A 26,036-nucleotide genomic window follows, 5' to 3' on the forward strand; every position below is an offset into this window, starting at 1 on the left:
GGATCTGGAGGATATACTTGTCATTTTAGGATTTCATTTTGCATTAATTTACAGTAACGTTTTCCTCGCTCTTAATTATTTTAATAAATATTCATTTGTTTTTAGACTCTCCTCAGCCTTTTCACCCTCGTCCTTTTGCTTTTTTCCGTCCTGTTGCTTTTTAATAATTAATCAGAAAAAAGAATTCTTTTGTTAAGTTGTAATAAGCCTTGGCTTGGGGTTCCGCCATTGTCGTTGATCGACCACGTGGTGGCTTCCGTTCAGGCATCGCGAAACCAGGTTGCGGGTCAGAGTCCTCTCCGATTCGAGTCCACTTTTGTCTGCAATTGCACGTTACTCTCTCTTGCCTTCGCTCCTTTTCCTTCTTCCTTCCCTCCCTTTGTGGTTCATTTTGGCTCAGATTGTATCAACAAATTCTTGTTATCCGTGTTCTTTTTTCGTTTTCTCCTTCATTTCCCTCTTTCCCTTTTCTATTCTCTTTTGCGTTTTTTTTTTGGCCCTCTTTTGACGTCGGATCGAAGGATTTCGGGATTGGAGGGTCGGGGAGCGTGATTCCGGCACTGGTATCGCGGCCTCCGGCGATTGGCCGGCGGATTTCGGAGGTCGAGGCCGCTCTGGATCCCGCGGCGGAAGCAGCGGGCGCGAATGGCGCTGTTCCGGCGGTTCTTTTACAGGAAACCGCCGGATCGGCTTCTGGAGATCTCCGAGAGAGTCTACGGTGAGTCCTCTCTCCCTCCCTCCCTCGCGTGCGGGAATTTCGATTGCAAGAACGATTTTCGTGTTTTTCTACTGATTGCTGGTGTCGAAGAAACCGCTCCCTCGTTTTGATCTTCTTTTTCTTTTTTCGCCTTTAATTGACTCCATTTCTCTTTGCGAGAGAGGATCTGGAGGAGTTCTTTTTTCTTTATTTTTCCCCTTTTTTGAGTTTAATTTATGAACCGCCATAATCACGAGTTCAGTTGATCGTTCCGATGATCGACTGTTTCTTCCCTTTTTAGTTCTCTACTTCATATTGACTTGCAAGAGAATTTATGTACTGGATACTCAGATCTCTTGTGCTTTGGCTCTGTCGTTAGTGTTTGCGTCTTGAGACGAAATGCAATTCTTAGTTTAAGTAAATTGTTGTGGTAGTTTTGTGCATTTTGCCCCTGGTTGTTGTTCGTCGTGATCGTCATTAATCTCATGATTTTCTTGTTTATCCTTTGAATCCTGTCCATGGACTCCTGAGTTTTTGGACTGCTTAGTACTTGAGTAGGAAAATTGCTTAGGGAAGCCTTAATTTGTGAAATTTCTCTCTTGTTTTACTCAACCTAAAATATGATTTTTACGTTGCTCCCTTACTCTAGGTTAATTGTCCCATGTTATTACTCTCTTAAAATATGATTTCTGCTCAAATTTTCTTCATTTTGGAAGATTAGCAACAAATTTTTCACGATACGAGATCGGGGAGGAGTGCAATTTTTGGGCCTATAATGTAGAGTTCAGTGACTTTGATTTTCTATTGCCATTCTTTGCAACTTTTAAGAGACAGAAGGAGGGCACTGCATTTGACACTAGAATTTGTGCTTTGGAAACAGTTGTGTGTTTTCATCTTCAAATGTGAGGAGTTGGTCAAGGTAGGTTAGGTTTTCTCAAGCCTGGTTACGTAATGCAAATTCGTGGGTTGATGTTGATAATTGGACTAGTTTAGGAATTTAATAACTTATCCACGATTTTGCATACTTCGAAGCTTTTGCTTTCTCAGACATGACCCCTCTAAAGAAAAGTAAAACATATGCTATTCATTGGCAAGGATTTGGGCTTGTGTTTTGGCAGTGAGGCTTTTGGTGGCCTCCAAATGACTCAGTTTGTAAGTGAATTTTTGGCATACTCTTTAACTCTTGTGGTGCTTGATCAAGATATTCCACTTCCCTGCAGTATTTGATTGCTGCTTCTCAACGGATGTCTTGGAGGAGCATGAATACAAGGTTTATTTGGGTGGCATTGTGGCTCAGCTGCAAGAATATTTCACCGATGCATCGTACATGGTTTTTAACTTTAGAGAAGGAGAAAAGAGGAGTCAAATTACAGACATTTTGTCACAATACGACATGACGGTCATGGACTACCCACGACATTATGAAGGGTGCCCATTGCTCCCACTGGAAATGATACATCATTTTCTGAGATCAAGCGAGAGCTGGTTATCTCTCGAAGGCAATGTATTGCTTATGCATTGTGAGAGGGGAGGATGGCCTGTGCTAGCATTTATGCTTGCTGGCCTCCTTATCTATGGAAAACAGTATACGGGGGAACAAAAAACACTTGACATGATCTATAAGCAAGCACCCCGGGAACTTCTCCAACTACTCACTCCTTTAAATCCAATTCCGTCCCAGTTGAGATACCTCCAGTACATCTCAAGGAGAAATGTTGGTTCAGAATGGCCTCCACAAGATATGCTTTTGACTTTGGACTGCCTCATTCTTAGAGTTCTTCCGAATGTTGGTGAAGGAGTCTGCAGGCCTATAGTCCGAGTTTATGGCCAAGATCCATCCAACACATCCAGCCGCAGTTCTAAGGTTCTGTTTCCAACATCAAAGAAGAAGAATCATGGGCGAAACTACAAACAGGTAGCTCTGAAGTTTTGTCTATTGATGATGTAACTTCCAAGATTTTCTCGTGTGGTTTATCGTATATAGACTTTTTATTGTAACTGCAGGATGACTCTACGCTCATTAAAATAGATATCCATTGCCGAGTCCAAGGGGATGTAGTACTTGAATGCATTGATCTGGATGAAGATATGGAACGTGAAGAGATGTTGTTCAGGGTAATGCTTAACACTTCATTCATCCGGTCTAATATTTTGGTGCTCAGTAGGGAGGAAATTGACGTTTTATGGAACTCCAAGGACCGTTTTCCAAAAGACTTCAAAGCAGAGGCAAGCTCTTATCTATCCTTGCTAAGATTTTTCTTTTTCCCTTTCTCCTTTTTCTTCTGTCAGATTTAGAATGTGGAGCCAAAGAAACTAGTGTTTGTTAACAGGTTCTTTTTTCGGAATCTGATGCCGCTGAGTATCATACGCCGACTGATGAAGTGGCCACTCATGGGGATGATCGAGAGGGCCTTGCAATGGAGGAATTTTATGAAGTTCAAGAGATCTTCAGTGATGTTGACTTGCTTGATGCCAAGGGGGGAAATAGACCTGAAATGCCTCAGCAAAATAAACCAAGCAAGGTCCATCACCAACAAGATGTCGTGATTCCTAAAAAGGTTGTAGAGGTTTCTGTTGCTCGGGAAAAGCCAGAGACCAAAGTTTTTCCACCAAAGTCAGGAATTGTTGTTTCTAATGAGAAACCTGAGATGCAGCTGTCTCCCTCGTCAAAGAAGCAGCCTGCCTCCAATGCACAATCTGCAGCCAGAACGGTAACAGCTAAGCAAAGTGTCAAAGAAGTAGACACCAAAGCCATGCCTGTAAAAGCTGCAAAGCCAAAAACTGTACCACGATGGATTGCACCATCATCTGTAGAAAATTTAGATTCCTATGCTGTGCATATCCCTCCCCAGCCTCCTTCAAGGTATAACAGTGCACCACCCTTTTTTGAGATTGATGCTCCTTCACAAGGTCATGCTGCCAGTGAACAACTAACGTTAGCCCCATCTACTAACAGTACACCTACAAATGTCAGACCAAAGCAAAATGTGGTTGACGCTACCTCATCAGAGCCTCTTTCATCAGTGACAGTTACATCATCTGCTTTGCCTACAACCCTAGTTAATCCATCTCATTCACATCCCCCAAAGGGGCCTGCGCGTGCACATTCAGGTGCTACATCCTCTTCTATCTCCTCGCCACCTTTACCTCCACGTGGAGAAAATGTTGCTACATCTCAGCTGCCACCTTCATCCCCATCTTCATGTACTGACACAACCTCAATATCCATATCTACATCCCTATCCTCACCACCTGCACCATTGCCTCCACCCCGACCCTCACCTCCACCTCTGCCTCCCTCCTTAGGGTCATCTTCTCTTCCTTCAAGAACTATGCTGCTCACTACATCATTGGATAACATACCAGAGACATTTGCTTCACCCCCACGACGTCCATCATCTCTGCCAACATCAAAAACTGCACCTCCTCCTCCACCACCCCCTCCATTACTTGGTTCTCGTATAAATCATTCATATATTTCATCACCACCACCACCGCCACCACCACTTATTAACCAGAATCTAACGCCACAAAATGTTATGGGTGCTCCATCTCCAGCTCCACCTCAAAGGGCTATAGGTGCTATTCCTCCTCCCCCTCCATCAATTGGTGGACAAACGACTATTTCTTCAATGACATCAAGGGCTCCAGGTGCTCCACCACCACCACCACCTCCTCCTCCTCCTCCTGGAGGACATGCTTCTACTCTGACATCTTCAAACACAACAGGAGCACCCCCTCCCCCTCCTCCTCCATTGGCACCTCTTGGAGGAAGAAATTCTACTACCACATCTCCAAATGTAACAGGCGCCCCACCTCCTCCTCCTCCTCCACCTCCACCTGGAGGGAGTACTCTTGCTCCTCCACCTCCAAGGGCATCATGTGCTCCACCCCCTCCTCCACCTCCTCCTGGAGGGCGCACTCCTGTTCCTCCACCTCCAAGGCCACCAAGTGCTCCACCACCTCCTCCTGGAGGACGAACTCCTGCTCCTTCGCCTCCAAGGGCACCAGGTGCTCCACCCCCTCCTCCACCTCCTCCTGGAGGGCGCACTCCTGTTCCACCACCTCCAAGGGCACCAGGAGTTCCACCTCCTCCTCCACCTCCTCTTGGGAAGAGTACTCCTATTCCTCCTCCGCCAAGGGCTCCAGGTGCTCCAGTTCCACCACCTCCTCTTATGGGTTCCAAATCTTCACAATTAGGGCAGAAGGTCTTGTCTTCTAACCAAGCTGTTGGGGGGAAAGCTTTTGGGCGTGCACAATCCCCTCAAGCAACAACCCGAAGAGCATCATTGAAGCCATTACATTGGATCAAGGTAACTAGAGCCTTGCAAGGAAGCTTGTGGGCAGAGTCACAGAAATATGATGATGGTTCCAAGTATGACTTCTGTTATAAGTTTTATTTGTTTTCTACATTTAAAAGATGATTTTTTTTACCTGGTTATGATTATTGAACAACATATTTATATTTGACGAGTTTTAATGTTTACTTGGTAGTGCCCCGGAGTTTGACATGTCAGAACTGGAGACGCTTTTTTCTGCTGTGGTGCCAACTTCAGATGATGGCTCAGGAGGAAAGTCAGGAGGGCGTCGCAAGTCACTTGGTCCCAAGACTGATAAAGTCCATTTGGTAATTAGCAGCTTTGTGTAATACAACTCTCTGGAATTATGATTGTATTAACTGGAGCTCTTTGATTGGTTTTTCTAATTATCTTATTATATGTGGAGATCACTCTGCTTATTGGAACACATATTAACTACAATTCCTACAATAGTGAAATTCATTTCATCACATCCAGTGTGGCCATTATTACATTCTCAGGTTGTTTTTTTGTTTTTTCATCTAAAGGTCATATATTAATTCTTTTGAAGCTTCATTCTGTACAACTGAAGCAGTAGATAAAGAGCTGAGCAGATTCTGGTGCAGAACAGCTAGAGTACCAAACTTTGAATGCCAAGCTTATGTTTCGAGGTTTTCAGTGGTTTGATAGCCAAGAGTGCTGGTAACAATTGGAAGAAGGAGAGAACAGAAAAAGTTTGATGGTTCTAAGATTACCTCTTAAAGGGGGTCACAAAGAAGAGGAAGTATTGGGTTTTGGTGGAAGGAGGAGAGGAGAAAAAGCTTGATGATTCAAAGATTACCTTTAAAAGAGTCACAAGGAAGAGAAAATATTAGGTTTTGGTTGTCAAAGTTCAGTATCATGATCTTCTATCGACGATAATGATACTTCTTTCTATTTTAACATAAAATTTGCTGCTAATGCAAGTCCAGTTACTTGTCCGCTGGATACTTTGCATGTTACTGTTTGAACAAGATGAGACAATCATGCACCATGATCTAAAATGTTGCAAGAATAGTAGGATTTGTTTTGGGTGGAACTGGAATTTGTTCCCCCTATTGTGTCTTCATTAAGAAACCTTCTGTTTCAATGCGGTCCTTGATTAAAAATAAATCTTTCAGAATTAGCTATCTGGATTGCAAATTCCCAACTGTAAACTCCAAAGTTTTTTTTTTGGGGTGGGGAGGGACTAGGGCAAGGAAGAAGCTCCCCATTGCCAACCGCACATTGGCAGGCCTCCAGTTAGTAAAACCCTCAAGGTACCCTGCCTACCAGCTAGTATACTCAGCTTTGACCTTGCAGCAAGGGACACATTTTGTGGTTTTTGAACTGTGGTTGGCCCATGTCAGGTGACAAAACACAGTCACCCTAGTTAGGAAGGCGGAATCCTTGTGGGCTAGACTCCACAAGGCTGTGATTGGAAGAAGCTAGCACATACATACTGTTGAGATTGAACATAGTATCTGGAGGAACTAATGTCAGTTTACCCTCTTGCATGCAATTTTTGAATCTGGTAGTGGAAAGCTTTGGGCACAGGAGAATCTAAGGTGATTTCAGCGATTTCTGAGCAAAATACAACAACAACAACAACAACAACTATGCCTTCATCCCAAAACAATTGGGGTCGGCGATATAAACCAAAAAAGAAAATCATTCTGGGTCTTCCACATGAATCCTTCTCCTCCAATCATTTTTATCCAATGCCATGTCCTCGGTGAGGTTCAAAGCATTCATATCCAAAATTTCTGAGCAAAATACTTTCTTCAAAATTTTCTGTGGAGGTTTCTATCTGAATTCCCACTGAAATTAAAATTTGACAACTTTTGGGAAACTGTTTCTTAGGTTTTAGTGAACTTTGCTTGGACTGTTAACTTTTACACATAAGTTGGTACTTCATTCATGACTTTAAGTGCTCGCGAAAGAATGAAACCAAGTAAAACATTAGAAAAAATTATGAAGTTTCCAGTAAGAGTTAACCCGTATGGCTACCCAAGTTCTTTTTCTATGGTTTAATCCTCCTTAAAAAAAATCCCTTTTTTTCAAGAATTTGAAAATACAAGCAGCTGACATCACAAGCAAAATACTCACTTTCAGTTCAGGAATGCAATGATGTAAATTTTTTTTCTATAATTTTTTGTTGTTTAGTGTTCAAGATCAGCTTGGAAGAATTTATATGTCCAAATGCCATGAATGTTTCTTTGGCTTATTTTTTATTTATGTGTGTCTATTTGTTTCAGTCGTTTGTGTATGCAAGCAGACTAGAAAACACTATTTTTTCACTTTTTGCCTACTTTTTTTTGTAGAACTAACCTTATAGATATGATCTATATAGTTTCTTTAGTAGAAAGCATGTTTGGAGCATGTTTTTGCAACATGTAATTTGGTTTTCTAAGGGATTCAAAAATCAAGGGCCCACAATGTGCCAAATTTGATGACTCAAAGGATCATAGTTTTATATCGGAAAGAGATGATCCATAGTGCAATCCCTAGCAAACAAACCATGCTGAAGGCATCTATGAGATCAGATTGAGTGGATGCAACTTGCATCTATGATTTTCTAACTAGATTGTATACAGCTGCTGGTAGCATATATATATATATATATATAGGGAAATGGAAACCTACAAAATGGGCATGGTGCTAAATGAAACATGCTATTGGATTTTCGGTGTTTTTTTCGAAATTCTGACCATACAGATGTGATCTATATGCTTGTTTTTATAGGAAAAGTGGTAGCTGCCTAACACTTTTTTGAGCCTACCACCAGTCAATAAGGGTTTTGGGTTAGTTTTTGCAAATCTGACCCTACAGATGTGTTCGGCATGTCGATTTGCTAGGAAATGACACTTTTATTGAATTTATAACCCGAAGAAACCGCACCTGGCACAAAGACCTGATCTCGCTGGCTCAGCCTGTCATACCTATGGTCATCGTGCTGAAAACTCGGATGCTAGGACCCTTGCCCCTGGGGCCTATGCTACGCATTGGCTTGTGTAGATGAACGACACCCATGAGAATCGAACCTTGACTGCCCGTCTAGCAGCCAAGACCCCACCCCACTACGCCAACCCCCCTTGGGGCTAGAAAATGACACTTGGATCATGTTTTTTCAATAGAAAAAGATTATTTTTTAAGCACTGAATATTTTTGAAAATTGTAGACCATTGATTTTTAAATCTTATAAAAACCTAACTGTGTGTGTCACTCGAATGATCCAAGAGTCGACTCCTATAAAATCAAACATGTAGATCACATTTGTATGTTCAAATTTTAGAAAAAATAGAACAAATCCTGGTAGGCTGGCGGTAGGATAAAAGAGTGTTAGGCAACTACCACCTACTATATATATATATATATATATATATATATATATATATATATATATATATATATATATATATATATATATACACACACGCCAGCCTACTGGGCTTCTAAAGTATTTTTTTTCATGTTTTTCTCAAATCTGATGGTACAGATGGGTTCTACATGCCTGATTTTACAGAAATTGACTATTGGATGGTCCGATTTTGACACATGGGTAATTTTTTATGAGGATTGAAAATCGACAGTCTATAATTTTCATAAATATTTAAGTTAAAAAAATCACATTCTTTCATCGAAAATATACGATCCAAGTGCTGTTCCCTAGCAAATCGACCATGCCGAACACATCAGTGGGATCAGATTTGCAAAAAACACCGTGAAACCCCCATTTGTTTGCGGTAGGGTAGAACAGGGATGGTGAACCCCCTGTCCTCCCCTTTAAAGCCTGCATGTTAGATATGTTTTTTGGCAAATCTGACCATATAGATGTGATCTGCATAGTTGAAAACTTTTGAATACTCTTGGATCAAGCTTTTTTGATGTGTAAATAGGATTTTACAAGCATCCAAGATCAACAGTTCTAAAACTTGTGAAATTTTTTATTTTATAAAATCTTACTTACGCGTAAAGAAACTTTGATCCAAGAGTCTAATCATATGTTTTCAACCATGGAGATCACATCTATATGGTCAGACTTGCCAAAAAACATATCTAACATGCGGACTTTAAAGGGGAGCACAAGGGGTGAACCATCCCCCTTCTTATATATATATATATGTGTGTGTGTGTGTGTGTGTGTGTGTGTAATACATCTGTGCTAAATGAAACATGCTATTAGATTTTTGTTTTTTTTTCTAAATTTTGACCATACAAATGTGAGCTATGCTTGTTTTTATAGGAATCAGTTCTTAGAGCATTTAATTATGATGCATCATGCATGGATAAGTTTTTATTTTATTCTTATGCATGTGTGTATATATATGTATATATATATATATATATATATATATATATATAGAGAGAGAGAGAGAGAGAGAGAGAGAGAGAGAGAGAGAGAGAGAGACCACTGTCACCGATATCCGCGATATTTTGAAAATATCGTGAGAAATACCAATATTAAAGGTAATATCTCGTGATTTTTATATTTTCAAAATATCATGTTATTATCATCGTGATATTTTTTGGGGAAAAACTCTTTTTTTTTAAGTTTGCATTTCCTATTTTTTTGTTTCTTTTATATTTTAAAGCCTTTAAAACATGTTTCTTTATATTTTTGGAAGAAAAATAATGCAAAACTTATTATTTTCTTAGCTTTTTCGTTGTTCTTTATATTTTTTTCAATTTTTTAAACTCCCGAGATATTCTAGAGATTTATCAACTTTTGAAAAATTTCTCCGAGAAATATCCTCGCCGAGAAATTATGTTTAACAATGCAGGTGACTATGATATAGACACACCACTAGAATATGTTAACCGAAAATATGTGCACTTTTGTGTGAACCAAGATTTTCATTATTTATTTTTCTTAAATTTCACTGTACAGCTGTGATCTACATGATTGGTTTTATAGGAACTGACTCTTGTATCATCTGATTGCAATGCACAAGCAGGATCTTTTAAGGCGTTAAATTCAACGGCTTAGAATTTTTGCAAATAATCAAACATCCAAAAACGATATTTTTTTCGTAAAAAAAAACACAATTTAATAGTTGATTCCTAGCAAGTGGACCGTGCCAAATACATCTGCTTTTATATTTTTCATTGATAAGTAATGAAGCACTTCTTGATGGTGTTGCTGTGTGCTACTTTGGTCTGTTATATCTTACCACCCTGTCCTTTATTTTTCCTGAACTCTTCTCTATTGATTTTTGTGAAGTTTTCCTCTTTTTTGTTAAAAATGTATAAAGAAAAGATCTGATACATATTTGGGACCTATGCTTTTACATGGGGTGTATAACTTGGGCTTTTGCACATGCTTTTTATTTGCAGATTGAACAAAGACGCTCCTATAATTGTGAAATTATGCTAACAAAAGTTAAGATGCCATTTCCTGATCTGATGGTGAGTTATTGTTCTGTTTCAATTTATATGGTTGGCACTTGGCAGCTATATTATCCTTTTGGAGGCATGATATACAGGTTCTTTCAAAATATATATTCTTTGATAATCTGAAAAACTTTGGTTTGTTATAAGATCATCTAACTGTTCACAAATTTCATATCTTTTGTGTTAAATGTACATGCCTCTTTGCACATTTGTTTCACTAATTACAGTCATGTTCATGTTGATGTAAAAGTGTTCTCTCATGTGTGCATGTGTGTGTGTGAGCACACACAATCATCTCTATGTGTGTGTTTCGAGTCTTTTGACTATGTGGCTCACGCTTTTTTTCAAGTGTCTTGTTTATGGTTATTCATGACTTCTTTCAAATGATTTCTACTTGTTCTATACAATTGACTTTGTATGCTTTATGAACTGTTAATTAGTAATGTATGATATTCCAGTTTCTTTCACTAGGATATAGATACATTTTCAACACTATTTGGTTTTTCTTTGCCCTCTTAGAGTGCAGCCCTTGCGTTGGATGATTCAATTTTAGATGTTGATCAAGTGGAAAATCTTATCAAATTCTGCCCTACAAAAGAAGAAATTGAACTTCTTAAGGTTTGTTTATTGTCGGTGTTATTTAACAATTTCGCTGATCACAATTGCTCACTTTGCTTTTCTTGTTCATGTCGAACTTTTTGTTAGTGTAATTTGTTTTTCTTCTTCCATGAACTTGGTCTAATTTTTTTTTCTTTCCATTATCTGTCATCCTTGTGAATTCTTAGGGCTACAATGGTAACAAGGAAAACTTGGGAAGATGTGAACAGGTAGGGATGATCAGCTTTGTCTCGTTCTGCACTCTTTCATACTTTGACGTGGATGACCTGATTCCAAAAGCTTTAGCCTTTATTTATTGTGGTTATTAGTTAGTTGAATAATCCTTTTTCATCTTTGTCTGTCTATCTTATTTGAAACTTTAGCAGAATGAAAATAGTTGCAATTTTTTAAAATGCTCATGCATTGGCTTCTTGTGGGATTACTTGCTTAAGTATTTGAAATAACTTTGCTATTTAGTTTCGATTAGATGTTTGAAATTGTTTGACCTTTGATTTTGCAGTTCTTTCTGGAGTTAATGAAAGTCCCTAGGGTGGAATCTAAACTTAGAGTATTTTCTTTCAAGATACAATTCAGTTCCCAGGTTGGATTGTCTTTAACTGTTTTTTCCATCAGTTAAGTGGGGGTGGCTTTTCAATTATCTAGTTATCTTAGTTGCTATACTATGGTACAGGTTGCAGATCTTAGGAAAAATTTGAATATTGTAAACTCAGCATGTGATGAGGTGATTGTTAACTTTTTTAACATTCAGTTTATCCTTTTCATTATCTCATTTTTTTATTTTTGTTTGTCTATGAATCTAACCTCTGGCTTATCAGATCAAGAATTCCATCAAGTTGAAAAGGATCATGAAGACAATTCTGTCATTGGGAAATGCACTAAACCAAGGTACTGCAAGGGGTAAGTGAAACTATATACAAACATACACATAAAAGTGAAGCTATTACCTTTTTTTGTTTTTTCTGTTTATGTTCTCTCCTTAATTTGATTTTGTATTTTGCAGTTGCCATCTTGTAGATCCACTTAGTCAAATTGCCAGTTGAGTGCCTGTGCAAATAAATTACTGAATAAGATAAACTAGCCCCATTGAAATAACAAGGAAATTATTTTGTATGCATGAACTGGAATTAGTGAAAAATTTATTTGGTCACCTTCCTAAAGAAATCTCTATTAGTCTTATGCATCTCTCATATTGTAAATTTGTCAATTTTCTGTCTCTCTTCTTTAGGCCTTTCTCTATCATTTCTTAACAGCTGTTTTAGATGCTAAATGCATTTATTAAGGTTATCTTTATTTTATATATTACTGTTACGGAATATGAATGCTAATATGCAATTTGATTTCATTCTCAGGTACCCTTGTCATGTTTTGCTTCTTTTATTAGGCTTTGATTTTTGTTACTTTTGCGTTGTATGTTTCTTACACTTTGTTGAGTTTACATTGTAATTGTGTTACATGCAGGTTCTGCAATTGGATTTCGATTGGATAGCCTTTTGAAACTAGCTGACACTCGTGCAGTTAATAATAAGATGACCCTCATGCATTATCTTTGTAAGGTGAGAGTTCAATTTTTTCATCCTTCATTAGCCATCCACTGAAATATGCTAGTCTCTTGCATGCTCTGACAATTTAGACTGTGGATATGAACCTGTAGCAGATTGTTACCTGTATTGTCCTATCATTTGAAAACTTGCACACTTTTGTTGGAGAGTTGCATTTAATGTGCATGACAAATCTTACATGGATGGATTCTATGCTATGTCACAGGGACTCGGCTAGCAGGGTGCCGCACCCGCGTCGACTCGGCTAGCAGGGTGCCGCACCCGCGTCGACTCGACGCGGGTGCGGTCAACCCGACCCTGGGTGCGTTGACTGCACCCAGGGTCATTTTGGTCCATTTTTTTTTTTTTTTTTTTTAAAAATTGCCCTATGAAATGGGCTGTGGAATTTTAAAAAAAATTCTGGGGGGGGGGGGGGACCCGCACCGGGGGGAACCCCCGGACCCCCCTTTATATATATATATATATATATATATATATATATATATATATATATATATATATATATATATATATATATATATATACATTTTTGCCCCTGCCGCACCCCCGCACCCGCACCCATGTGACATAGATTCTATGTATGCATTGCATGTGATATGTATCATACAAATATATGGGATGTTAATTGATGGTTGCAAATGTGCCAAGTTGTTAGGATAAGATTGAAACAATTTACTTGTTAAAGAAGTGTGTAAGTTGTGAGGATAGGATTGAAATAATATGGTTGATGATTCAGTAGTCTGTTTTTACATAGCAAGTCATTTGAAAAATCCCAAAAAGAGATTGGGAGTATAAAACGAAAGGTTGGATGAAAGGGCCTTTTTGTATAACTTACAATGTTTCCTTCAGATCATGATAATTAGTCTACCCTGAGAACCTCTGTGATGAATATTTGAGTTCAAATATTCTTTGGAAGATCCTTGATAACGTCTCATCACTCATCTTATTGGATTTTTTTTGCTGGTGCTCTTGCTATTGCTGCATTTTTCTTCTGCATGTTTATTTTTTTTAATTCTCTTTGTCATGTTGCTCAGGTTCTTGCTGATAAATTGCCAGATCTTTTGGATTTTCACAAGGACCTTATCAGCTTGGAAAATGCATCAAAGGTTCTTATTTTTGGAACATATCCTGCTGTTTCATTTAATTATTCTATGTATTGGTTGCCTAATCTACATCCTTTGATACAGATTCAATTGAAGTTTTTGGCTGAAGAAATGCAAGCCATAACTAAAGGGCTAGAAAAGGTGGAACAAGAATTGACTGCATCTGAGAATGATGGTAGTGTTTCAGAAGTTTTCTGGAAGGTATTTTCCACTCAAAGTTCCCACTCTCTACTGTAAATACCATTGTGTTTTCCATCTAGTAACTCTATTTTATGCCTAAACTCCAGATAGTCAGAGTCTACCTTTCTATGGTATTTTGATGGCCTCCTTTCAGCGCATGGGGCATAAGTTTTTGTTGAATTAGAGTAGACTTTTGTTACAAAAACACAGATTCTGCCTAGTATGTTCAAATAGCTTTTCAATTTTATTCATGTAAGACAAATTTTGCTTGCATGTTCATATGGTTGAACTATGAAACAGTCTCAGTTATACTGCATTGTAGCTTGATATAGATGCTTCACAAAAGGCCTAGATTAAAGCTAATTGCTGCATCTGAGATCTTCCTTTGGAATACATTATGTCATCAGATATCTCATGGTCTATTCTCAAATCCCATTTGTACAATTCTTCCACAATGGAATTTGATGTGTGAGAGTTTGCTAAGGTGCTTGTAGAGACTTCTTTTGCCCCTAAGAAATGATTCATCAAAATAATGAATTGAACCATTCTATTGAAATGGATACAATGAGATACCAATTGCTTGGTAGTTCTTCTATTCTGACCTTTTGTCTTTCTTGTCATTGGATATCAGTATGCATCTTCTCTACATAATAAGTATTTTAAGAACATGTTAAATGAGCTTATTGAGCTCTTAATGGGATTGAGCTTAGGCCAGAATTTGGCTTTTTTAACTAAACAAGCATGAACGCTGTCTTAAGTTGATGTAGTTTTGGTATACAAGGCTCAAATTTTTGTAAAGAGCATTCTAGGACTCCAAATTGCTTGAGCGGTCTGGCCACAACTCCAATTAAATCCCAGTCTCCTAACTTGAGTCCCCATAAATCTGTTATTGAAAAGAAGACGAGAAAAGAAAATTAGAGTATTGGTTGGCTTTCTTACTTGCCCTAGGTACTGTCAACTATTCAGATGATGAATCAAACACTCAAACTTGTCAGAGACTCAGAGGAGTCAAGTCTAAGTTGTTGAGTGGGTAGGAGGAATCAGGTTAAAGTCAGCATGGTGATGGGTTTTTATGCCTGAGGTCTGGAGCAGCCTGGTTTATGTTTACTGTGTTTGTGCCGTGGGCCTGATGAGTTAGACCTACATGCAACTTAGTAGAATTGTTGGATTGGTGAAAATTGTTTCAGGTTGTCTCAAGTCCATGCGCTCAATGGGTGTACCCTGTGAAATGTGAGATGGAACATGGTACCTCAAAGATCTTTTAGAACATAGCAGTTGAATGCTAATTTGGGGTATAACAATGGAAAGGAGCATCAATCAATAGATCCCTAGTTTTTTAATGAAAAGTTAACATTGAAGAGTAATCTAACCTGCTTGCACTAATTTCTTCAGTCAGTAAGTGTAAACAAACATTTTGTGTTTTTCAACTTTGGGGCTTGGATACCTTTTAGCTCAGGAGATCATTATCTCTGTCAATTGTTGTTCAGTCAGAAACAACAGTCCCTGCTGTAGTTGATTGGTGCTCAAGTAGGTACATGAATTCTGTGGGCTTGGGATGGATATCCATTTCAATTTAAGCTCTTTTTGTTGGACTTGAACCATTTTTGCATCCAATTAGATGAATGTTTGGGTTTGTATAGGGTGTCCAAATCCTTACTCAATAAAAGTATAAAAAGCATGCATTTCTGATGAACTCTGGAATATGATTAGGTCGTTCCACTGAAGGTAAGGAGTAAATGTGATTTACATCTGGTAATTGAACTTCCCACCTGAGTCGGAGATCTGAATTTGACTCCAAATGTAGTCATCAAATATTTGATTAGATATGGCTGTTTAGTACCTATAACCAAACTGATCTGAGCCTACCAGAAAGGTAGTCCTCATTACTATTATGAGGCTAACGGTTCTCTTTCATTTTATCTGTTGTCTTCTGGCATGTCAACATAGTTTTTCTCTCATTCTACTTGCGTTTTTTAAAATCTTGTGGACAAAAGAAAGTTTATAAAGATGAAGCTTCATCTTTTTATTATTGAAGTTTTTGCTTTTTATCTTTCAAGTTGCACTCTCTTGCAACTGAACATCTTTGAGGGCGATTGTTGCCTCTCTTTTCATGCTCAAAATTTTTGTTAATCTTTTTCTTGTTTTCTGATTCTCTGACAAAATTGTCTTTGTGGTATTTGGTGTCAAGACATTGAAGGAATTCATCGTTCTTGCTGAGGTGGAGGTTCGATCTTTAACTTCGTTTTACTCTGCAGTGGTATGAGCCAAAAGATTCAAATTGAATTGAAGATCTCATATACTGAGTTCTATTGCCTTCTTACTCTTGCTGTTGGAACTATTCACAGGGTAGAAATGCGGATGCACTTGCTCTATATTTTGGGGAAGATCCTGCTAGGTGTCCCTTTGAGCAAGGTAATTTTCACATATGCGATTTTCTTTTCCTCTTGTGCTATTTTTACTCATTCTTACCTTGCTTAAGTGCAATTCTTTGAGTGCTTTTAACTATGTATGCGTCTGTAATTTTGAAATCATGTTAACTTGGCTTTGATGGATTTTAGATCCTTGTACTTGAACATCAGAGCAACTTTATCTGGCCAGCATTTCAAAATTTAGTGATAAAAAAACTGGGGAGGTTATAAATGAAAAATGGTGCTGAACAAGAAGTCACCTTGGTGTTGGGACTCCACTATGTAGTATGAGTACTTTTACCAAGCCCCTGATACCAGTGTCTCACTCGTATCTTAGCCATATCAGTATTGGGTGTTTTTGGGTAGTCATCTGCATTTTGAACTTGATTTGATTTATTTTGTCTATCTTATGATGCAACCAGCTTGTAACATACGCTTGTCAGAAGTGTTCATTATGAACTATTTGTTTGTTGATCGCTGTTTGTTAACTACATAACTTTGACTTGCTTTAGACTTTTAATTTGTACACCTATAACTTCATATCTAAGGATATTGTAAAATGTAGCACAGTGCATTTTTTCATGTGTTTACAGCAGTAGAAATCTAATCACATGGATAGTTGCACCTATGTATCGATTATAGGCATCACAAGGAGAGTAGGGTGTTTTGGTTGGTTGTTCTTATCGTCTTTACTCGATGAGATGTGGTCATATTTCTTGTGGCTTTCAAGGTTCTAGCAGAGTGAGAGTAATGAGAAGATACGGTTCTTTATCTATCCCAGGTATGGTTCTGACAAATATACAAGATACAGATTTTTATAAACAATAGGGAAAGAGGATGTGTGTGTAGATGTATAAAGAACTACAACAAAGAAATTGTGTACGAATATCTCCAAACCGAAGTCATATCCGATTCATGCTGATTCTTTCCCCAAGTAACGAACTTTTGATTTAATAAAGTTATATCTATTAACTTAAATTTATGGAAATAATTTATGCAAAGTTTATTTAAAGAAGATGGATCACCTAGTGTTCAGCTTGGACCAGGTTGTTAATTTTCCTTTTGTTCCTGTATTGTATTGAGAAAGAGAAGAGAAAGAGAGAGAGGGAGAGAAAGGGAGAGATCGACTGCGGCTGTCACGATTTCTGTAAAAAAGAAATCGTGACCTAAACATGTATTTAAGTTTATATTACACTATGGGTCGGGTCTGGTATATCCAGACCCGATAACTAAATACATGACCTTTACATACATGGGCGGTGACATGGATCGGGTCGGATCCTGCACCTTTTTCACCCCCCCCCCCTCAAGTTGATCATGGTTTTGGACCATGAACAACTTGTTTTTAATCATCCAAAAGTGATCCTTGGTTAACCCTTTGGTAAATATGTCTGCAACCTGTCTTTCAGTACTGACAGACTCAGGTTCAATCTCTTTTTCTTCAACCTTCTGCCTCACAAAGTGTTGGTCGATCTCAATGTGTTTGGCGCGACTGTGATGTACCGGATTGAATGACATATTGATAGCACTTTGATTGTCACAGAGCAAGGTAGTGTGGGAGATCTTTTCTCCTACTTCAGTTAGAAGATGCCTGATCCATGTGACTTCGGCGGTGGCAGCCGCCATGGATCTATATTCAGCCTCAGTGCTTGATCTAGCGATAGCTTTTTGTTTTCTACTGCTCCAAGAGACTAAATTGCTTCCAATGAAGACACAATATCCTGATGTAGATCTTCTTTCGTCGGGATCTTCTGCCCAGTCTGCATCACAATATACAGTAATTTCATGCTCGTTTTGGCCATGGGACTGTGGTAAATATATCAATCCATCCCCAATAGTCCCTTTCAGATATCTAAGGATCCTCTTGACCGCTTCCATATGTCCAGTACGTGGCGCATGCATAAATTGAGACACTTGATTGACTGAATAAACAATATCAGGTCTAGTGAATGTGAGGTATTGTAACATTCCTATTATGCTGCGATACCTGGTGGGGTCATCACACAGATCTCCATCATGAGCGCTAAGTTTTTGATGAAGTACACTCAGAGTTCCTAGAGGTTTGCAGTCTTTCATGCCTGCCTTGCTGAGAACATCTACGGTGTACTTGTGTTGAGTGAGTGTCAATCCATGAGCCTGGTTGTCAACTTCTACACCAAGGAAATAGCGTAGAACTCCAAGATCTTTCATTTTGAACCTTTGACCTAATAAGTCTTTTATTTCTTGGATGTGGTCCGCAGAGTTTCCTGTGATGATAATATCATCGACATAAATTAATAATAGAGTGGTCGCAGACTGGCTTTTAAAGATAAATAATGAGTGGTCCAGCATGGAACGTGAAAATCCATGTTTCTGAATCTCAGATGAGAAGCTATCAAACCAAGAGCGAGATGCTTGCTTCAGGCCGTAGATGGCTCTTTTTAATCTGCATACATGGGTTTTACAATTTTGTTCTTGATATCCAGGGGGTTGTTCCATGTATACCTCCTCCTTCAAATCCCCATGTAAGAATGCATTTTTTACATCAAGCTGACTCAACTTCCATCCATGTTCAACAGCCAGGGAAATGATAATTCGAATTGTTCTCATTCTTACAACCGGACTAAAAGTCTCATCATAGTCTTGCCCTGCTTCTTGAGTGAATCCTTTAGCTACAAGCCTTGCTTTATATCGTTCAATGGTTCCATCTGGCTTGTACTTGATTTTGTAGACCCATTTGCATCCGACAACATTTTTGTCAGGTGGTCTGGGAACAACTTCCCATGTTCCACATTCATGCAAGGCTTGCATTTCATCATTCATGGCTTCTACCCATTTCATAGAAGTTGCTGCCTGATAATACATGATGGGCTCTTCATCCTTATTGATGGCAGTTAAAAACAATTGAAAATCCAAAGAGAAGTTGTTATAACTAACCCACCTGTCAATAGGATGCCGTATGCGGTTTGATTTTCTGACTGCGAGGGTATGAGAAGGAGTAGGATTGGCGACTGAGACATCATCTAAATGGCTTGATGTTGTCGGTCTCTGTCTGGAATAGACAATGCCTTTGTATCTGCCCGATACTTCCTCTGCATTCTGTGACCCCGACGTCCCAGTGTTCTCAAATACCTCTTCTTCTTGTTGCACGCAATCTGAGGGACATGTTTCATTGGAGCCAGCAAAAAGTTCTGAGCTTAGCCAAGGACAGTAAATTTCAGTTGACATATTCGTTGTGTCAGCTCCGTGATCAAAATTTTGTTCATCAAAGACAACATTTCTTGAGGTTCTGATACGTTTGTTGGTGGGATCATAACACCTATATCCTTTGTAGTCATCTGCATATCCCACGAATCTGCACCTTTGGGCTTTGTCTTGAAACTTGTTTCTCAGGGACTGATCGATATGCACATAGCAAACACATCCAAAAACACGCAGATCATAATAACTAGGATAAGTTCCAAAAAGACAGTGATAAGGAGACTTATTTTCCAGAATAACCATAGGCAGTCTGTTTATCACATGCACGGCAGAATGGAAGGCTTCTGTCCATAAGTTGATGGGAAGATTGCTGTCATGAAGCATACTCATGGCACTTTCAACGATATGCCTGTGTTTTCGTTCAGCAATTTCATTTTGTTGAGGGGTATGAGGACAGGACACCCTTCTTCCTATTTCGTTACTTTGAAGAAAAGAGATAAAATCACGGGATGAGAATTCCCCACCTCCATCACATTGGAAAAATTGAATGGACTCAGAAAATTGATTTTTGACAAAGGAAAGAAAGTTTTGAAACAAAGAGAAGACTTCCGACTTATTTTTTATGAAATATATCCAAGTGTACCGAGTATAGCTATCAACAAAGATTAGATAGTATTTGCTCCCAGATCCAGAGGCAACTGGGGCAGGTCCCCATACATCAGAACAGATTATCTCAAAAGGTTTTGAAACTCTCTTATTAATGGAATGAAAAGGCAATACATGACTCTTGTAGGAAAGACAACTGGAACATTTGTGACTGTTCTCATCCCTATTTAGACTTTCTTTTGGAATGAGATTATTGGATACAAGTTTCTCAATGAAATGACCCCCACAATGTCCTAATCGACTATGCCATAAGAATGGCTTATTACATTCAGAAATACTAAAAACATTAGCAGAAGAGGATGAACACGACTCTAATGAAGGCTCTGAATTCAGGTGGACAACATGACAAGGAGCTTCTTCAAAGACATACATATTGCCTTGTCTCTTTCCTTCAGCGAATGTTTCCCTCGTGCGAAGGTCCTTGACCTGCACAGAGAAGGGAGTGAATTCAACTGAAGCATTATTATCATCAATAAGTTTGGAAACAGAGACAATATTTTTCTTAATGTCAGGAGCATGAAGAACGTCAGAAAGAGTAAGAGTGGAATGTGACATGAGAATGACAGTTTTTCCAACATGAGAAACAGGATGGTGGAATCCATCTCCAGTAACAATCTTACTTTTTCCAAAATAAGGAATGGGATTAGAAATCTTACCTGCATCACCCGTTACATGAGTCGCTGCCCCTGAGTCGACAAACCAGGTGCCTTCATCGCTCTGCTTCAATTTCAACTCTGACAAGGCAGATATCAGCAGATCTTTAATCTCTCCACTGCTTGAGAACTTCCTTTTGTTTTCTGTCTGTGGACCCTTTCCTTTATTCTCTGGATTATGCCAACAATTCGCCTTGATATGCCCCTTTTTGTTACAAAGGAAGCAGGTAGGAATGGATCTTGACCCCTGCGCATGAGCTAACATATTTGGAGTGGGAAGCAAACCACGTCCTCCGTGTCCACTTCGCCCTTGTCCTCCTCGTCCGCGTCCTCTACCATAAGACACCCCTGTGGCAAAAACTTCCTGAGAATTTGTGTGAACGTGAGATTCCTCAGAGAACCCTTTCAGAGTCATCTCATACTGAATTAATTTTGCTCTCAACTCATCAAAGGTAGGAAGGGCAGGGAGACACAATAGGGAAGTGACGATCATGTTGTAGTTGGATCCCAATCCACTCAGAGTCTGTTGTACCATATCGCTGTCACTCACCGCGCATCCGATAACTGCAAGTTGGTCTGTGATAGTCTTCATCTTGTTCAGATATTCCATGATGGTCATGGAATCTTTTCTCAACATCTGGAATTCCCTCTTGAGAAAAACCATTCTCGCCTGCGAAACTTGTGAATATGTTTGAACCAATTTTTCCCAAAGTTGCAGAGCAGTACAATTGTCGGGAATGGCAACAAGGACCTCTTGGGACAAGGTGGAAGTGATGTACGCAACCACTGATTGATCTTTCCTTTCCCAGTTGAGGTACTCAACATTCTTGACATACACAATTGAACTTACTCCTTTGTCGTCTTTTTCTTCTCTCGTAACAAATTCGAGTGGGACGGGAGTGGTTCCATCAAGGTGACCTAAGAGACCTTGACTCCTTATAAAATGAATGATTTGTATCTTCCAAATCAAGAAATTTGAGGTATTTAACTTTTCAGAAACGAGTTGAGTGAGAAAACTTGAGGAAAGGTTGGATGAAGAGGAATGAAGATCCATGAAAAGGAGTTTTAACAAGAAAGGGAACCCCTTTTTTTTTTTGAGTATTCACAGAGTGCTCAGTCAAAGAGGTTTGCTGATGGTCCTTTTTTTTTTTTTGCACTGAGTGACTCAAAGATCGACGACCAGAAGCTGTAAAAAAAAACTGAGTCTTCAATGTGAATACCACTCGTAACAGTCAGAACAAAAAATGATACGAGAAGAGGCAAATGAGAGCTCGCACAGCAGGCTGGACAGCAAAAATTAAATTTTTTTTTGAAGAATCCCAGATTATATGTCAACTGGGATATGCAAAAAAAATTTGAATGAAGAAAGAATATTCACGTGAAGTAGATTCACGTGAAATTCACGGCCTTTTTGATGTACAGCATTCACGTGAAGATTCACGTGAATCCTGCGTGAACAGATTAGGCAAGAAATCGTGGAAAAATCGTGGAAATGAAATCCACGTGAGATTAGGGATTCACGTGGGATTCACTGCGTGAAACAAGTGGGAAAACAGAAATGGAAAACGATTCACGTGAATCCTGTGTGAACAGATTAGGGATTCACGTGAGATGTGAATCCACTAAAAGGAGAAATCGTGGAAATGAAATCCACGTGAAGTTAGGGATTCACGTGGGATTCACTGCGTGAAACAAGTGGGAAAACAGAAAGGGAAAACGAGAAGTGGAAGAAAATGAAGAAAAGAATAGGAAAGGGAAAACGAGAAGTGGAAGAAAATGAAGAAAAGAATAGGCGAAACCTCAAACCTTGATTTGCTGCACCTTCGGAATCCACTTCAGCCCTCAGCTGGAACCTGGCTTTGATACCATGTTAATTTTCCTTTTGTTCCTGTATTGTATTGAGAAAGAGAAGAGAAAGAGAGAGAGGGAGAGAAAGGGAGAGATCGACTGCGGCTGTCACGATTTCTGTAAAAAAGAAATCGTGACCTAAACATGTATTTAAGTTTATATTACACTATGGGTCGGGTCTGGTATATCCAGACCCGATAACTAAATACATGACCTTTACATACATGGGCGGTGACATGGATCGGGTCGGATCCTGCACCTTTTTCACAGGTGTTGGCTGAAACTCACCTAAGAACACTTTTTGTATTTCATTTAGTTCAAAAGTAGACTAAAAATTATCTGGCTGCAATCTATTACTCTCAAGCATCTAGTTGGAAGCTAGAACGAAAAGGGTGAGACGATACCCCGCAGCCACGTGGACTTGGTTAAATGAAATCATAATCTCCTAGCCAATTACTCATAACCAAGGTTGACCTAGTCTGACGATGCATTTCCACATTTCCTGTTTCTTGGAGCATAGATTTTTAAAGCATGTGCACAAAGAGTCATAGGCTGAAACTCACCTAAGAACACTTTTTGTATTTCATTAGTTCAAAAGTAGACTAAAAATTATCTGGCTGCAATCTATTACTCTCAAGCATCTAGTTGGAAGCTAGAACGAAAAGGACGAGACGATACCCCGGAGCCACGTGGACTTGGTTAAATGAAATCACAATCTCCTAGCCAATTACTCATAACCAAGGTTGACCTAGCCTGACGATGCATTTCCACATTTCCTGTTTCTTGGAGCATAGATTTTTAAAGCATGTGCACAAAGAGTCATAGGTTTGAGGCAACAGTTTTCTTACTCAAATGGGAGTTTAGTTCCATGTTGATCGCAAAGAGTGGCTGATGGTCTTTTATCCACTTATATAAGAGGGTGCACAGATTCTATTATTTTTTCTGTACCATTGCTGAGTAATCAGACATCTAAAATCGATAATGGGATGATGGCAAATGCTCTGAGAGGCAAGAGCTCCCAAGCCAAATCCATACCAATAAGAGGTCAAATTTTGGTTGTCTGGGCAGGCCAGCTCCATCCAGGACCAGAAATGGTTGGTTATGGGGGCATGAACAGGAAATGCATCACAGGCATATATAGCCTCATGGTCTTTATTGCTGGTTTTTTTCTATGGAAATTAAAATGTTTACTGTAAGCCAAACTTAATTATGCATCCGATTCGATCGTGTAGTGTTGGCATGTTAATTTTTTATGGAAATTAAAATGTTTATAGTAAGACGAACTTAATTATGCATCCGATTTTATCATGTGGTGTTGGCGGTATCAGACACGATAAAAAAATGTCTTTAATGTGTCTAGGCCACGCATGTGGCCTGTCATGTCATGCTTTTTGCTCATGCATAGCATTTGGTGTGGCCCAGTGACAGCTGTTTATAAATCAGTTCTATGCATTGCTTAATGTCTGTGATCCTGCTTAAGATGAAAATTAATTTGGAAAAGCTGCAACTTTACCATTAATTTATCAGTGTCTTTTTGGTTTTGATGCAGACTGGCATCTCTCTAGTACATTTAATAATGTGATTCAGGATTTGTCTCTTTAATCTAGTTAATGGATCCAATTTTGATGAATGCAGTTGTCTCCACGCTTTTGAATTTTGTGAAGATTTTTGTGATGGCACATGGTGAGAACTGCAAGCAGGTGGAGCTTGAGAGAAAGAAAGCTGAGAAAGAAGCACAAAAGGAGAAAACGAAGCTCCATACTCCAATGAGGAGCAATATCAAATAAGTCCTCGTGGTTGGGCTTTGGAAGAATACAGGTGGACTTTTCCCTTTGGAAGTACAATTTTGACCTCCCTCGTGGATGCTGGAGACGCCCGATGGGAGACACAGCCAGAAAGCAGCAGCTGTTGAGGAAGTGCCACTCATGCTGTGCCTTTGGCATCTTTCAGGTTGGTCTTTTATTTTGTAGTTTAAATGGGTTTGGGAGCCACAAGCTGATTTCAGTTTCCGTTGTACTCACAAGATCAAATGGCTTGGGATGGTCCACCCCTAACCAAGCGAAGGGTTGACCCTTCGCCTTGGAGACGGCCCATTTGCTAGTATCCTTGGCCATTAAACATCTTGTGGGTCCATAGCAAACTATGCGACTAACACCTAATGACTTGGTCAGTTTTTGCCACCAAAGTGATCTCATCAAGTCATTTTCCTTATTGGCAATGGCTTCTCCCATAAAACCTCCCCTCTCTCTCTCTATGCTGTGCCTTCCGCATCTTTCAGGTTGTTCTACATGCTTGATTTTATAGAAATGGACTCTTGGATCGATTCCAACGCATGGGTAGGCTTTTACAAGGTTTGAAAATCAACTGTCTACAATTTTTATAAATATTCAAGCTGAAAAAATCACCTTTTTTCACCGAAAAACACGATCCAAGTGTCATTTTCTAGCTAATCGATCATGCCAAACACATTTGCAGGGTCAGATTCGGGAAAAAGAACCCAAAAACCCCGTTCGCTCGTGGTAGGCTCCTAACTTTGGTAGTCACCTACTCCCCACTATATATAATGAGGTCATTTTTATGCAGTGGAGCTGCATGCAGCTCCGCTGCTGATATCCATCCATCTCAACATTTCCGGAGTTAGACACCACATGCAGCTCCACTGCTGATGACCATCCATCTCAACATTTCCTGAAATGGATGCCACACCCATCTCGAGAAATGCCAAGATGGGTGACTGCATATAATGTGAACACTATATATTAAATCCTCTGTTTGTCACTGGGTTCTTGTTAGGAACAGTGAAAAGGATAATTAGATTTTGTGACGATAGAAGCCATGTCATTTCTCTGTTTAACTGTGTGAAAGCAGGTATTTTTTTGGGACGTGGAAGATGCCAATGACCAGTGCTGTTAGGATCTGACCTCATGATCCATTCATGTAAAAAGCTAACCCACACACGTTCCATTCTTTTGTAACATCATTTTGTTTCTCCCGTTTTTCCTTTTTCTTTGGGGGGTGCATTTATTTCTTGTAAATGTTTCATAGGAATTAGCTGTATCTGATTTGTTGTAACATAGAAGAAAATAAGAAAATGGGAAAGCCCTTTTGTAAATCTGTCAGATGGTGCGGGGGGGGAGGGTGAAATCTTGGGCTTGATGTCAGTCAGGAATCAGCTATAAAATGACCCAGATTAACGTCGTCTATGCTTTTCCTTAATGAGAGTGTTTTCTCGTCACGGGGCTTCTGTTTGTTTCTCATCAATTTCCACAGGAATAGTGATCAGAACAGGTTTTCTTGCTTTTGTATGCTGTGGACCATATAAAATCTTTCCCAACGTTTCCTTTGTATGCTCATACTCGATATTGATTGCCGATTTCATAGCATTGCATGAGCAGCCGTCCACGGCCTTACTTG

General features: G+C 39.2%; 1 protein-coding gene across 2 annotated transcripts; it reads left to right on the plus strand.

Moving 5' to 3' along the window:
• Positions 1-210: 210 nt before the first annotated feature.
• On the plus strand, positions 211-25,734 carry LOC149818759 (formin-like protein 18). 2 transcript variants are annotated; one of them, XM_089984063.1, is made up of 19 exons: positions 215-718; positions 1,918-2,612; positions 2,702-2,923; positions 3,028-3,560; positions 3,654-5,072; positions 5,192-5,324; positions 10,351-10,422; positions 10,927-11,025; positions 11,193-11,234; positions 11,525-11,605; positions 11,696-11,746; positions 11,841-11,922; positions 12,484-12,578; positions 13,619-13,690; positions 13,772-13,888; positions 16,056-16,124; positions 16,213-16,279; positions 24,258-24,572; positions 25,491-25,734. In XM_089984063.1, exons 1-18 carry the CDS (start codon positions 646-648, stop codon positions 24,407-24,409), a joined length of 4,074 nt encoding a protein of 1,357 aa, XP_089840189.1. In that variant the 5' UTR covers positions 215-645; the 3' UTR covers positions 24,410-24,572; positions 25,491-25,734. The 2 variants fall into 2 exon arrangements, with proteins under 2 accessions (XP_089840188.1, XP_089840189.1); XM_089984062.1 differs by having other exon boundaries at positions 211-718; positions 3,028-5,072.
• Positions 25,735-26,036: the final 302 nt, after the last annotated feature.

This window comes from Nuphar pumila, chromosome 13 (assembly GCF_984573655.1).
Source record: "Nuphar pumila chromosome 13, dmNupPumi1.hap1.1, whole genome shotgun sequence".
NCBI classification, from domain to species: Eukaryota; Viridiplantae; Streptophyta; class Magnoliopsida; order Nymphaeales; family Nymphaeaceae; genus Nuphar; species Nuphar pumila.

Bases quoted from the DNA above. Each gene is read 5' to 3' on its own strand.
- LOC149818759 (XM_089984062.1), top strand. From the start codon at position 646: ATGGCGCTGTTCCGGCGGTTCTTTTACAGGAAACCGCCGGATCGGCTT. The intron at 2,924-3,027 runs GCAAGCTCTTAT...GTTTGTTAACAG, and splicing joins CAAAAGACTTCAAAGCAGAG to GTTCTTTTTTCGGAATCTGA. The intron at 11,923-12,483 runs GTAAGTGAAACT...TGTTACATGCAG, and splicing joins AAACCAAGGTACTGCAAGGG to GTTCTGCAATTGGATTTCGA.